General features: G+C 53.4%; 5 protein-coding genes across 5 annotated transcripts; 1 reads left to right on the forward strand and 4 right to left on the reverse strand.

Annotated features, from left to right (window-relative positions):
- Nucleotides 1-154: 154 nt before the first annotated feature.
- M409DRAFT_29718 (uncharacterized protein) lies at nucleotides 155-1,288 on the reverse strand (the record flags this gene model as incomplete). The annotated part of the gene is made up of 1 exon (XM_033809594.1): nucleotides 155-1,288. The coding sequence occupies one exon, from the start codon at nucleotides 1,286-1,288 to the stop codon at nucleotides 155-157; it is 1,134 nt and encodes a 377-aa protein (XP_033660797.1).
- A 428-nt stretch (nucleotides 1,289-1,716) lies between these two features.
- Nucleotides 1,717-3,455, reverse strand: M409DRAFT_29719 (uncharacterized protein; the record flags this gene model as incomplete). The annotated part of the gene is made up of 3 exons (XM_033809595.1): nucleotides 1,717-2,302; nucleotides 2,351-3,345; nucleotides 3,402-3,455. 3 exons carry the CDS (start codon nucleotides 3,453-3,455, stop codon nucleotides 1,717-1,719), a joined length of 1,635 nt encoding a protein of 544 aa, XP_033660798.1.
- A 1,170-nt stretch (nucleotides 3,456-4,625) lies between these two features.
- M409DRAFT_29720 (uncharacterized protein) lies at nucleotides 4,626-7,507 on the reverse strand (the record flags this gene model as incomplete). Its single annotated transcript, XM_033809596.1, has 3 exons — nucleotides 4,626-6,954; nucleotides 7,003-7,369; nucleotides 7,420-7,507. The coding sequence occupies 3 exons, from the start codon at nucleotides 7,505-7,507 to the stop codon at nucleotides 4,626-4,628; spliced, it is 2,784 nt and encodes a 927-aa protein (XP_033660799.1).
- Nucleotides 7,508-8,746: 1,239 nt separating this feature from the next.
- Nucleotides 8,747-10,593, forward strand: M409DRAFT_70788 (uncharacterized protein; the record flags this gene model as incomplete). The annotated part of the gene is made up of 2 exons (XM_033818894.1): nucleotides 8,747-9,359; nucleotides 9,413-10,593. The coding sequence occupies 2 exons, from the start codon at nucleotides 8,747-8,749 to the stop codon at nucleotides 10,591-10,593; spliced, it is 1,794 nt and encodes a 597-aa protein (XP_033660800.1).
- A 111-nt stretch (nucleotides 10,594-10,704) lies between these two features.
- On the reverse strand, nucleotides 10,705-12,135 carry M409DRAFT_29723 (uncharacterized protein; the record flags this gene model as incomplete). Its single annotated transcript, XM_033809597.1, has 2 exons — nucleotides 10,705-11,424; nucleotides 11,476-12,135. The coding sequence occupies 2 exons, from the start codon at nucleotides 12,133-12,135 to the stop codon at nucleotides 10,705-10,707; spliced, it is 1,380 nt and encodes a 459-aa protein (XP_033660801.1).
- Between the last annotated feature and the right edge of the window lie 695 nt (nucleotides 12,136-12,830).

Consider the following 12,830-nt stretch of genomic DNA (forward strand, 5'->3'; position numbering starts at 1 on the left):
CGAGGTGGATAAGTGATGCATAAGGAAGGAGTTGGGGTTGAACAAGTGGGCGACAATATCGCCTTCGCAAAAAGCTGCTGTAGCAAGACACCGTTCAAATGTACAGTAGGTCGAAAGTCACAGTGCCAAAACTCATTCAAAGCGTCCTGGCTCTTCAGCTTTGATTCGGCGGTCCCCAAGACCTCATCCCTTCAACCTCCCCCTCATAACCCACAGCCTTAGCAAAGTCCTTCAAAAACCTCCATCTCGCCTGCCGCACCCATCCCTTCTCCACAAACCCATCCGCCAGCTTCGGAAAGAAATCCACAATATCAAGCAGCGTCTCATCATGCGCCGCCACCATCAAAATATCCTCCCTCACATCCGCCTCCTGCAACTTCTGAATCGTCCGCCCAGCCTCCTCCGGATCATCGTACGCGCCTCCCGCTGCTGGTGCGGAGGGTTTGTAGAATGGCTTCTTCTTGTCGCCATCCTGAAGTAGGGACTCGAAGATATGTCCCAGACAAGGCGAGCCCGTCGACGGCGCGAACGGATTAGGCGCGACATTCTCCGGGAAAGGGAGATACGGCGACGGTCTGATCATCCCGCCGTGATGGTACGCATCCCCGCCCATGAGGATGAAACTCGGCGGGTCGGCCGTCACGCGCGCCAGGCCGCAGAGGTGGCCTACGGCGTGCCCAGGACTGTCGAGGAAGTAAAACGAGCCATCGCCGAAGTAGTCGTACGCCTGGAATTTCCCGATCTTCAAGCCCGAAGTTGAGAAGTCGATTTCGAGCAGCTCGCGACCTTCCCAATCACTCTCCATGACGTACGACTCTGGGTTTCGTGGATAGCCTGGCAGGACTTTTTCTTGGAATCCAGGCCCCACGATGAGTTTCGTCGACTTCTCGATTTCAGGCACGTCGCCCGTGTGGTCCATGTGCCAATGACTCCAGACCACCGCCTCGACGTCCTTGCAATCCAGCCCTTCGCTCTCCAGAATCTCCCGCACAGACTTGTTGACCGTGACGCCCACGTCCTTCGAATTCCCGAAGCGCGCGTTGAGGACGGGGTTGGAGCGCCAGTTCTTGGACATGCCCAGGTCGAAGATGAGCGTGCGGTTGAGGACCGGGTGGCGGATTAGGAAGGCGAAGGCTGGCGCGGCGATGTGGTCGTGGCCGGGGATGGGCGGGTCGAAGAAGTAGCCCGTTGGGAGGCCGCGGATCTCGGTGCTGGTTTTGATTATGGAGATTGAGACTGTGGAGGTTGAGGCGGGGATGTGGAGGCCTGGGGGTGGGAGGGCGGCCATTGTTGATTGTCTTTGGGGTGGTGTGTTCTTGGTGTGTTGGTGTGTTCTGCCCGCGTGGGAGCGTTGTGGAAGGAGTGTCCCTGGGTATATAATACTTTGGTAAATGGCTTCACCTCGCGTTCTGGATCTTGTCAATTGTCTCCTCGCGATACCTGGCTCGCAAAGAGCTGCGTTCCCGAGCTTCGTTCGCAATTATCAAGCCTTCTGCATCACACGTTAGCTACAACCCTACCTTCGCAGACCCTGGTTTCAAGAGAGAAAGGCCGAATCCCCATTTAGGAAAGAGGGTCCCTCAATTAGTAAGCCACAAGTGGGTGAATGAAATGCTTAGCTCATGGCCAGCGTTGATTGGTTGATTCAATCTGCTCCGCCCGTAGTCTACATCACTCCTCAGAGGATGTGGGAACGCCACCAGCTCCCAACCCCAGCTAGAGATGTGACATATCCGTCGTAGGCGTCAAGAACCTCGCTGACCTTTCTTCCCACGACACCTTCTCCATCAAGCCGTTCAGCTTCGCCCGCTGGATCTTTCCGAAGCTGGTCCTGGGTATACTCTCGCAGAAGACTACGCCTCCCGTGGGAGCTTTGTATGCGGCGACACAGTCGGCGATGTGATCCACGATTTGCTGCGCTGAGATGGACTTATCCGGTGCGACAATGTATGCCAAGGGCTCCAGGCCTCCTTTCCCTGGGCGTGCGTCTGTAGACGTAAGGGCGACGTCTGAGATCCCAGGTTGTTTCAGCAGTTCGACTTCCACTTCTTCTGGCGCTACTTCTTCTGTCCCGACTTTGAAAGTCTCCTTGTATCGGCCCGTGATGGCGAGTTGTTGGAGGGACGATGACCAATGGCCTCGATCACCCGTGCGTAGCCACGTTTTCGAGGAGATTTGGACGAGAGCCTTCTTGGTCGCTTCTTCGTTGTTGACATAGCCTGTGAACATCCCGGGACTTCGACAGCAGATCTCGCCGTCTACATCGTGCGGGAGTTCTTCGAGGGTGTCCGGGTCCACAATGCTAGAAACCATCAGTGATCGATCGACACTTAGAAAGTATGACACCTACAGAAGTTCCACTCCCACCGGCGGCTTGCCCACACACCCCGGGAGTCTAGGCGTACCCCACAGCGTAGCTGCGATGGTACTCATTTCAGTCGCTCCGTAGGAAATATTCGCTTTGCCAGACGGCGCCATGAACCTCTCCAGCAGGTCCAGAAAGTCGCCTCTCACGACGCTGCCGGCAACTCTGACAAGCTCCAGTGAGGAAATTGCGGACCGCTCTCTGACGCCCTGCTGAAGGAGAACCACCACCTCCTCGACCATTCGCGGATGCATCATGATGTGTGTGATCCTGTGTCGAGTGATCGTATCCACAATCGAGAGAGCATCGGTTCGTCGCAGGACGTAGTAAGTGTGCTTTCCAATGGCGGTGAATGTGTTGTTGAACCAGCCGCTGATGTGATGCATGTCGATGAAGTGGAGGTTTCGAACCGAAGAAAGGGGTTTGGGATTGGGGAGAGCTAGATATGGCCTCACTCGTGAGATCATGGCCCCGTGGGACATCTCGGCGGCCTTGGGCAGACCTGTACTTCCGCTTGTCAAGTATCGATCGCAGGGTTGCTTGCTGTCAAAATCGAGCGGAGTATACTTGGACTCGTCGGCTTGGAGGATCTGGCTAAATGTTTGGTATCCTTCTCGGCGTGTCTGGTCTTGCATATCAAAGACCAATATGTTGGACTTGGGAGTCCCAACTTTCTCAGCAGCAGCCACAACCTCATCCAGGAACTCAGGCTCGACAAAGACCCATTTGGCATAGGTGACCCGCAATTGATGCTCCATTTCGATCGGTTTGGCAAAGGCCGAGACGGGCGAGAAGACACCTCCAGCGGCATTGATGCCATTCCCGAGGATATAGTAGAAGATGTCGTTGCGGCTCACTATCGCAACAGTGTCTGATTGCTCAACGCCGATATCTCGAAGACCAACGGCTATCTGCTTGACCGTAGATGCGTACTGCCGCCATGAAAGGCTTCGTTCTGGGTTGTCGGCGTCGATGAACAGCTAGACATCGCGGACGTCAGCTTGAGCGGAAATCAATTCGACATTAGCAGAAATACAGGAGATTCGACATCCTCAGGCCCATTCTGCTGCAAATACGTTGGGAAGTTCATCTTTTGAGTTGAGATCGAGAAAGTTGAAACAACGAGGTCGGTCACCGTCTTGGCTTGTACATTTATCGATCCGTAAGATGTGGCAGCCGTCTTATGTCCAAACGTGCTGAAAACATTAACTTCTCGCTAACGCTGACCATAGCATACCATTTCTTACAGCTACAAGGTCCAGTAGGTATCCATGGACGAGGCTGATGGTAAGCAGTTGCCGTTTTTGCCGAGCCCTTGAGCCCTGTCTGTCAGAAACACAGCCATCCTTGACGGGCGAAGATGGAGCAAAATTAGGCATTTGCCTGGAAGTTCGGACCCGGCGTAACAAACGAAAGAGGCAAATTGAGTGTATTGACCTTGTTTGGCTTCGAGTGTCGTGAGACGGTGCCAAAGCTTCCACGGGAAGTTGTGCCGCCATGATTGTTTGTGCGACTTCTCCGACTTGATGTTGGATAGATGGAAGGACGTCGTTCGCGGCAATTGGTGGTATGACTGGATACTCATCGTGCCTTTATGCGCAAACGGGCCGGTGAAGGATATTTATTCGATTAAGGGCTCCTTCCACTGCTTGCCGACACGGAACTTTTGCAAGCTGGGCGGGCCCACGGATGTCGTCAGCCCTGGTGTTTCACTTCGACTAGGTGTCATGGTTACCTGCAACGTGATACATCAGCTTGATACCCGCAAACTCAATTGGAAATGTGCCTGATTGGCATTGCAAAGAGCCGCTTGTGTTTTCGAGCAATTTGCGTTCTTGGGGTCATTCCGCCGCAGCTGAATAGAAATGACGCGTTTCAATGCAGTTAGATCGCTCGCTGTGAGAGACCACCAGCGATGCAGACCCAGTCTGGAGGCCAATGATCAGGCATCATCTACAAAATCAGAACTTGTGGAGATGATTTAAGCCGGAATGACAGGTAGCTGATAGAGAAGCGTAGGCGTGCCAGTCCGTGTTTGACCGCTTGCATATAGCGATGCGAGCGATGTAGGGGAGGTTGATTTTGCAATGTTTATTATTTGTCGGGCGCAGATTTTCCTCAATGGGACTCAAGCTGAACATATAGCTCATCAGCTGGCACGCCATCAAGGTCCTTTGTTGATCTTGGACGTCTAACCTCGCCAAACGTCTTGAAGGTAGAGCCGTTCTATATCGAAGTTCGCACTGCTCGTCGCCCAGAGCTAGTATTCTTTGCTCTGGCTAGAGATCCACGGCCCTTCGTCTACCACATCGACGAGAAGCTCTGGTCCTGCTTGTCTCAACCAGGAATCGGTTCTCCAGATGGAGATGCCCCATGTGGAATGATCGAGAGCCTCAAAGACATCCTTTCGAAGCCAGAAGGTCGCCTTCTTCTCCTGCCTGTGCCACTGCCAAGTCGATATAACATGGATGCCTTCCTCCCTGGCAATCCGCCCCTTTTCCGTCCTGGAACCTGTCTCATCGCTCAACAGAAATTTCCGCATGCCTCTCTGCTCTGCTTCTTTTGGAAGCTGATGCATGGAGAAGAGCACGAGGACGAAGACGGGCGTCTCGGCAACAATATCTGGAACCTCGGGGAAGACGAAGCTGTACTGGTGCGCAAGATGGATGGGAGGTATGTGCGGTGAGAGGATCCCAAAGGGTAGCGTACATTGCGACATGCTCAGCAATGTTGTGAACTCGGTAGCGAATGGCGCGGTTGACTGGGAAAGAAGGGGGAAACTGGTCTTCGTCTCTTCGAACGTGAGGGGGTCAGAGCGTGGTGGACGAGCTCGGGTCTTGATCTTTCCAGAGCAGATTTCCTCGAGCACGCCGCTGAGCCAATGCGCGGGATAGCCAACGTGGTATAGATGGGCACAGAGGCGAACGATTGCTGTGAGGTTCAGAGGCGAATATATGAGCGTTTGTTCGCGCATCTCTCGCGTCATTGGGATGCTAATCTTCAGGAAGAATCTGAACAGCCAGAGCTCAATTTGTTCTCGAGACAAGAGGCTTGAGAGGTTCCGCGAGACAGGTTTTCGGTGCCATTTGGTATAGTCGCTCAAGATTAGAGGTGCGTCAGGTTGCTCAATGTCTTCCATACGGACTTGGAAAGCTTTGACCAGATCCCACGGAGATGAGAGTCCGGCGAGATATTCGTGGTTGAAATGGACATGCGTCTTGAAGCGCGGAGGGTTTCGTAAACAATTTGCCATGGAATAGCACTGTTTGCCCGGGTGCAGGACGGGCATGGCGTAGAGGAAGGTAGCAAAGCTACCGCCAATATAATCAGGAATATTGGACAGGTGGATGCGGTCGTACGCCTTGGGGAAATCGTCCAGCTGATGGTCGGCCTTGATCTGGGGTTTCTGTATTGCGGACTTATCATCCCTAGCAAGGTCAGAGTGAATTTTGGACGTGTCGCTGCGTGCAGTCTGCTGACCTTCATGGACTGGGATAGGCGTTCTATGTCCGACTGCGCCGATCCGGATCTGCTCCAGGACGGTAGTGATATCGCCGATGCAGCATTCGACTCGAAGTCGTGACTTCACTGCTGTAAGGCCTTTTGCAACGAACGTCAGCCAGAAGCCGAAGTAGTTCAATAGGCCTTGCTTCTCAGGTGCTGCCATGCCTACGCTCTTCAACTCATGTCCAAATCGGAAAGGATCATGGCCAATACAGGTATCGGCATGGGAGTCCTCTCGATTTCGCTGCCACTCCAGATCAATGAACGTCGGGTTTGTCTTCCAGGAAGCATCAACCACGTCGAGAAAGCTTGTGTCAAGGGCGTTTGGGTTCCTGGGATCAAAGTCTGCGTATGCCTTCTGAAGCTCAGTCTCTAGAACCTTGTTATGGCTAGTCCAATTCATGACCAGAACACCCGTATTACGATAGAACGCTTCTTCTTTTTCACAGCCCTCAGGAGGATTGTGTATCGAAGTGGACGCTTCAGGGTATTGCATCATGGTTAACTCCAGACTCGCACGGTCTTTTGCACGTTGTCGAATCGTCTCCTTACGCATACGGACTGTGTGATACTCTTCACCCGCCTCGTGTTGCCATTCTCGAAGGATCTTGAGTATAGCCGGTCTGTACATCTGTGGTACATAAAGGGTCCTCATCCGGAATTGTGGATCTTCCAGAACTTTAATTAGGTGAGTGATGTTCCTCTGAAGAAGTATGTGAAACGCATCAGGCATGATGGGCGACAGATAGAGATAATACAGCAGAGGAATGGTGAAGCTGTCGATCTGCTTCTCGAAGTCATCCCCACAATCGGCCAGCTCACTGATGATTCCGTGTATCAGAATGTCTCGGGCAATGACTGCCGGCTTGTGGTCGCAGATGGTGATGTGGAAAGCCTTGTCCATGGGGAGCTTGCCTTGGGACTCGTCCAAGAAGAAAGAGAGGAATGTCGCATGCAAATTTCGAGAATCGCCGATGCCCGCGAACAGAAGCGATATCTTGTCCCTGCCAGTTTTCAGGAGCGATCTGTCGTAGAGTGAGTCTGGTACATCGTGGCCGACCACGAAGTACTCTGGAACATTTCGACTGCCAGCGGTTAGTGCTTGCACTGACGCAGGCCCCCATCGAACGAACATTTGTGGCTTGCATCGTGGTAGCTCGTTCACAAGACGTGTTCGTAGCTCAACCCAATCCTGCACGGACGCTTGGCTGTCAATGGCATTTTGGACAGCCTTGACAGTGTCTGCGTTGTCATTGTCGCCTGACACTGAGCCAAGGGCTTCGATGGCCGCTTGGTAGTTCAACGAGTACACGAGTGACTTCGACTTGCGAGCAGCGACTTTCTGCCTTTTCGCCTCATCTTCAAGAAGAGCTAGCGCTTGATCAGATGCGGTCACTGATGCCGGGTAATTGCCTAGCTCGTAGTAGGCTGCTGACAGGTTGGACAATGGGGCCGGATCCAACGGGGCAAGCTCAGCAGATTGCTGATACAAAGGTATGGCTGTCTCAAAGTTGAGTGCTAGTCGGGTCGCGATTTCGAGACGCGCTCACCTTCCTCGATCTTGCCTGCTTTGTACAGCTCGTTGCCGTGTGCCCTCAAGCTGGCCGAGTCAGTAGACGGTGTGTTATCTACAGTCATCTTGCTATGTTTCTGGAAAGAACAGAGTGGGAGTGCATGTCCATGTTTCGAGGTGCATGTTTACTCCTTTTCAGATCCTGACGAAACGTTGAAGTCAAAAGACGCGCGAATCTCGCGCGTTCAATGGAGCACGCACGTGTTGACCACAGACCGTTCGAAACGAAATTCCCCTCACCTTGACCTCGACGCATCTGTCATTCACTCCATATCATCGGAGAGACGCCAACGCCATTATATGGGCTCTTTGCTGCCAGGACCTCCAAGAGAACGAGACTGCCGATACGAGAACCTCGAATTCGGCAATCTTCATACCTGTGCCCATCATCTGCTTCCTGAAACCGAACAACAACCGCACCTCCGTGCTCCGTGGACGACTATCGTGGCCGCGTCTGGGCCTTACCTCCGAGCAAAGGCACAGTCAACGACGGGAACGCCGACATGTCTCTCCGGGTTGAGCTCGTTGGCATCAGTCGGTCTTTCGCTGCTGGCGTCACGGCCTCGTAGCCATTGCTGAGCGATGGGAAGATTTCCCCGGCCATGACGAGCTTGCGCTGTAGATGTGCGACAGCGTCGGAAGTCTTCTCACCTGCTGTCGACATGATCTGACTATCGCTCTCTTGGAATTGCTGTGAAGGGCGAAAGAGTGGTGGCGACGCAAGGTGCGACCACCTTGCCGAAGCTCTTCCAGCATTGCGCGGCTCAACCACGTAGTCATCTGCGCAAGTGGCTCGTGCGCAAGGCGATTGAAAAGTTATATACAGCCTCCTTCCCTACCCTCCGTTTTCGTGCGAGTCTGCGGCGTTAAATCTGGGCGTTTTCAGCAAAATCATACCACTCCAGCCACGGTCTTGGAAAATCGCCCAGAGACCTCTCCTCGGCAAAGCCACGGAGATGACTTGATGGACCTGACACAACACCTACCTCGTCAGAGGCCTGCCGGTGAATGCGCCGAATGCGCAGAGAACATCGCGTCGCCACGAGGCTGTACTCCCAGACTACTACACATTTGGATTTTCATCACCTAGCTTGCTTTACTTCAAACAGAAAGCCAGAGCATTCGACAGAACGCATGACGAACTCCAAAGATCAGCCGCATTACCGACATGGCTCTTCTATCGTAGTTGCGCCGACACAGTGACGCCTGCTGGCAAGGTATGTGCATCTATAACTTGAAGATGGCTTCTATCGTTGGTCTGCAATTGGCTTTTCTTTCAGTACTCTCGTTCACTTCAATCCAAGATGGGACGCTTCTCTCGCGCAGCTGTTGCTGCTTCTCTAACCTCAGCAGTCGGAGCCGCATCTAATGCAACCTCTCTGGCGGACGTCTGCACTGTTTCCAATATCCAAGCTGCCCTCCCATCGAACGGAACCCTCCTTGGTATCGACCTGATTCCGTCCGCGGTCACTGCCAGCGTTGTGTACAATGCCACCACCGGAGGCGGCATGACCACCACTACTTCCACCACAAGCACGACATACAACTACTGCAACGCGACCGTTACCTACACCCATACCGGTAAGGGTGACGAGGTTGTTCTGAAGATCGTCTTCCCAGAGCCTTCCACCTTCAAGAACCGCTACTACGTCGCCGGTGGAGGAGGGTTCTCGCTCTCCAGCGATGCCACTGGAGGTCTTGCATATGGTGCTGTTGGTGCTGCCACTTCTGCCGGGTACGACGCATTCGATCAGAGCTATGACGAGGTGGTGCTGTACGGAAATGGCTCCATCAACTGGGATGCCACTTACATGTTTTCATACCAAGCGCTGGGCGAAATGACGAAGGTCAGCAAGGAGGTCACCAAAGGGTTCTACGGCTTGTCGAGCGATACGAAGGTCTACACCTACTACGAGGGCGAGTCACTCTCTCATACATTCTTTTGAAGTTTCTTAGCTGACTTGTGATAGGCTGCTCGGATGGTGGACGCGAGGGCATGAGCCAGGTCCAGAGATGGGGTGAGGAATACGACGGTGTTATTGCAGGCGCCCCGGCCTTCCGATTTGCACAGCAGCAAGTTCATCACGTTTTCCCTGCCACAGTCGAGCATACAATGGGCTACTATGCTCCACCATGCGCCTTGGAAAAGATTGTCAACGCCACCATCGCAGCCTGCGACCCTCTGGATGGCCGCACCGACGGTGTCATCAGCCGGACAGACCTCTGCATGCTCAACTTCAACCTCAGCTCCATTATCGGCGAGTCTTACTACTGTGCTGCCGAGACTAGCACATCACTCGGCTTCGGCTTCAGCAAGGTCAAGCGCCAGGCGGCCGCAGGCAGCTCGTCCAGATACCAGCCTGCCCAGAACGGGACTGTCACTGCAGAAGACGTGGCTGTTGCACAGGCTGTATACGATGGTCTCCATAACTCTGCTGGCCAGCGTGCATACCTTTCCTGGCAGATTGGCTCCGACCTCAGCGATGCGGACGGAGTTTGGGACAACTCCACTTCGTCTTGGTCTCTGAGCATCCCATCTACTGGAGGCGAATACGTCACAAAATTCGTCCAGTTGCTCAACATCGACAACCTCGAGAATCTCGACAACGTCACCTACGACACCCTGGTCGACTGGATGAGCATTGGCTACTTCAGGTACCTCGACAGTCTTCAGACCACCCTCCCAGACCTCACCCCATTCCAATCTTCTGGCGGTAAGATGATTCACTACCACGGCGAATCCGACCCATCGATCCCAGCTGCTTCCTCTGTTCATTACTGGCAGTCTGTGAAGTCCATCATGTACGGCAATCTCTCCGATTCGGAGGCTCTCGACGCGCTCAACGATTGGTACCAATTCTACCTCATTCCCGGCGCGGCGCACTGCGGCTCAAACACCCTTCAACCCGGCCCATACCCACAGGACAAGATGCAAACCATAATCGACTGGGTTGAGAATGGAATCAAGCCATCTCGCCTGAACGCCACCGTCTCCTCTGGAACCTACGAAGGCGAGGTGCAGAAGCTTTGCCAGTGGCCTAAGCGTCCTTTGTGGCAGAGCAACAGCACCAGCTTCGACTGCGTTGATGACAATGCCTCGATCGAGAGCTGGACCTACACCTTCCCAGCTTTCAAGGTGCCGATCTACTAAACAACGGAGTCGACGATGTGAGCATTGTGTAAATCAGAACGAAAGAGAGACTTGGAATGAAGCCTGCGACAGGACTTGTACAGTATGTAACCTTTGACAGTCAACTTATATCTACATGATACCGGCCTTTCTCACAAACCAGCCAAGCCCACCCGCCACGGCCGTCGTGCCAGCGAAAACGATTATATTCCCGTACTCACTGCCATACGCTGAACTTGCTGACTCTGAGAACCCTTTCGCGCTTTCCAGTAAAGATTCAGACAAGGGACCACTGACTATCGAGCCAACACCACGGCCGGCAGCAAACAGTCCAAAGATCAAATTGGCGTCAGCACCATCATGTTTCCCCTGGATGATCTTGATCATTCCCGCCCAGTTTGTCGAATATCCGCCTGCAGTCAGACCGTACACGACGCTGAAGACGTAAAGCGGCGCGATTGATGTTGTGAAGCCGAGGACTGTGAATACAGCGAGACCTGCGCAGATACTGACTCCGAGCATAACAGTCGTGACGTCGAATCGATCGACCAGAACTCCCACGCCGATACAACCGAACACCGCGGCGAAGTTGACGAACAAGACCGTGAGAGACCCGAGCGTCGAGCTGAGTCCAAGAGCTTCGGCGATGGAAGGGAGGTAGTTGGTTGGGAGGAAGTAGCCCAGTGCCTCGACGACGTTGAAGACCTGCAAGATCCAGAACAGCGGTGATCGAAGAAACGAGGCATCGACAGGCGGCGCTACATGGGTTGATGAAACCGGGAGGCGAGGCTTGAGGATGAAGGGTAACGGAGCAGCCGGGACGACGATCATCGCGGCGACGATGCGGAGGGTCTACACATTGTCAGCAAGACTATCAGAGTGGTTTCGAAGACGAAGACGTACCCATCTCAACCCAACCTTCGACAACAACCCCTGCAGAATCAACGGCATAATCACACCCCCCGTCCCATCGCCCGCAATCGCAATCCCCAACGCCAGCCCCCTCCTCCTCACAAACCACTCATTGATATAATTAATACTCGGCATAACCAACGCATTCCCTCCAATCGCATACAGCACCCCCTGCGTAACCACTAACCCGGAGACTTTATCCGTAAAGCTTGCGCCAATCAAACTCGCGGCTACGATGGGCAGACTAGCGTAGAGAGCATACTGTCTCCATCTCGGCCAGCGCTGGAAAATCCACAGATACACCGGCATGGTGAGGTACATCAATCCCGTGCAGGTCGTTCCAATGGCCGCGATGCCGCCTTGGGAGGTGAACGGTTCGTGGGAGGTGTAGTACTCTTGCATGATGCCGAAGGAGAGAGCGAAGCCCCAGATTAGGCCGTTGGAGAGGAATGCGCCGAAGAGGGCGAGCCAGGCGTGGTAGCCCTCGTCGGTTGGTGGGAGGGCATTTTGGATGGGGTGGAGGTTGGAGGCTTCTTCTTCTGCTACTGCTCTTGTTCTTGTTGAGGAGGGGGGTCGTGAGGAGGGCCAGGGTGGGAGTTGGATGTCTTCGTAGGGGGAGGGGTTGGTGATGGTTGTTGTTGTTGAGGACATTGTTGGAAGTACACTTTACCATTGAGTGTCTTAGAAGGAGTCAGGTTACTCTTAAAGAGCTTTTTCCATGATGGCGATTTTCCAATATATGTCGGCACTGGATGCCGAATCTTGACTCACGAGCTCCACTACGCCCTATGCATTTAGCCGGATGGAAGGAAGGAAGGAAGGTCTGCCGGCTTGTTGTGCAGCGGTTATTAGGCCTTCATAGATGATTGATTACGGGAGCAGGTATCTACAAGGACTGTGAATTCAGAAGATGTGGCCTTCTTGGCACTCACGTGATCCCCAGGCACAACACTCCCCCTCAGCATACAGACAGTTCTTTCTTGAGCTGTCTGATTGCTGTCATACGTGTCTGAGCCATTTATGTGACCTTGTGACCTTATCAGTGACCATATCACAAAGCAAATGACCCTTCAGAATGCTCATGAGCAGGTCAGGCATCACATGGATTGCCACGCAATCTCTTGAACCTTCAGTGTGTTAAGCTGGCAATCACCTGATCTTAAGTTCTGCCCATAAAAGAGTTCTTCTTCTTCCTTGAACTCTCTCTCTTGCACATACCCATTCCACACTCTTCACACCATTCAAACACCATTCCACTTCCTTCACAACACTTCAGACACTCTCAGAACTTCTCTCTCTTGAGAGCCAAGGTATGGATCAGTGGCTTGTGACTGTGAGTTGAATAC

Source organism: Zasmidium cellare (genome assembly GCF_010093935.1).
Source record: "Zasmidium cellare ATCC 36951 unplaced genomic scaffold M409scaffold_54, whole genome shotgun sequence".
NCBI lineage: Eukaryota > Fungi > Ascomycota > Dothideomycetes > Mycosphaerellales > Mycosphaerellaceae > Zasmidium > Zasmidium cellare.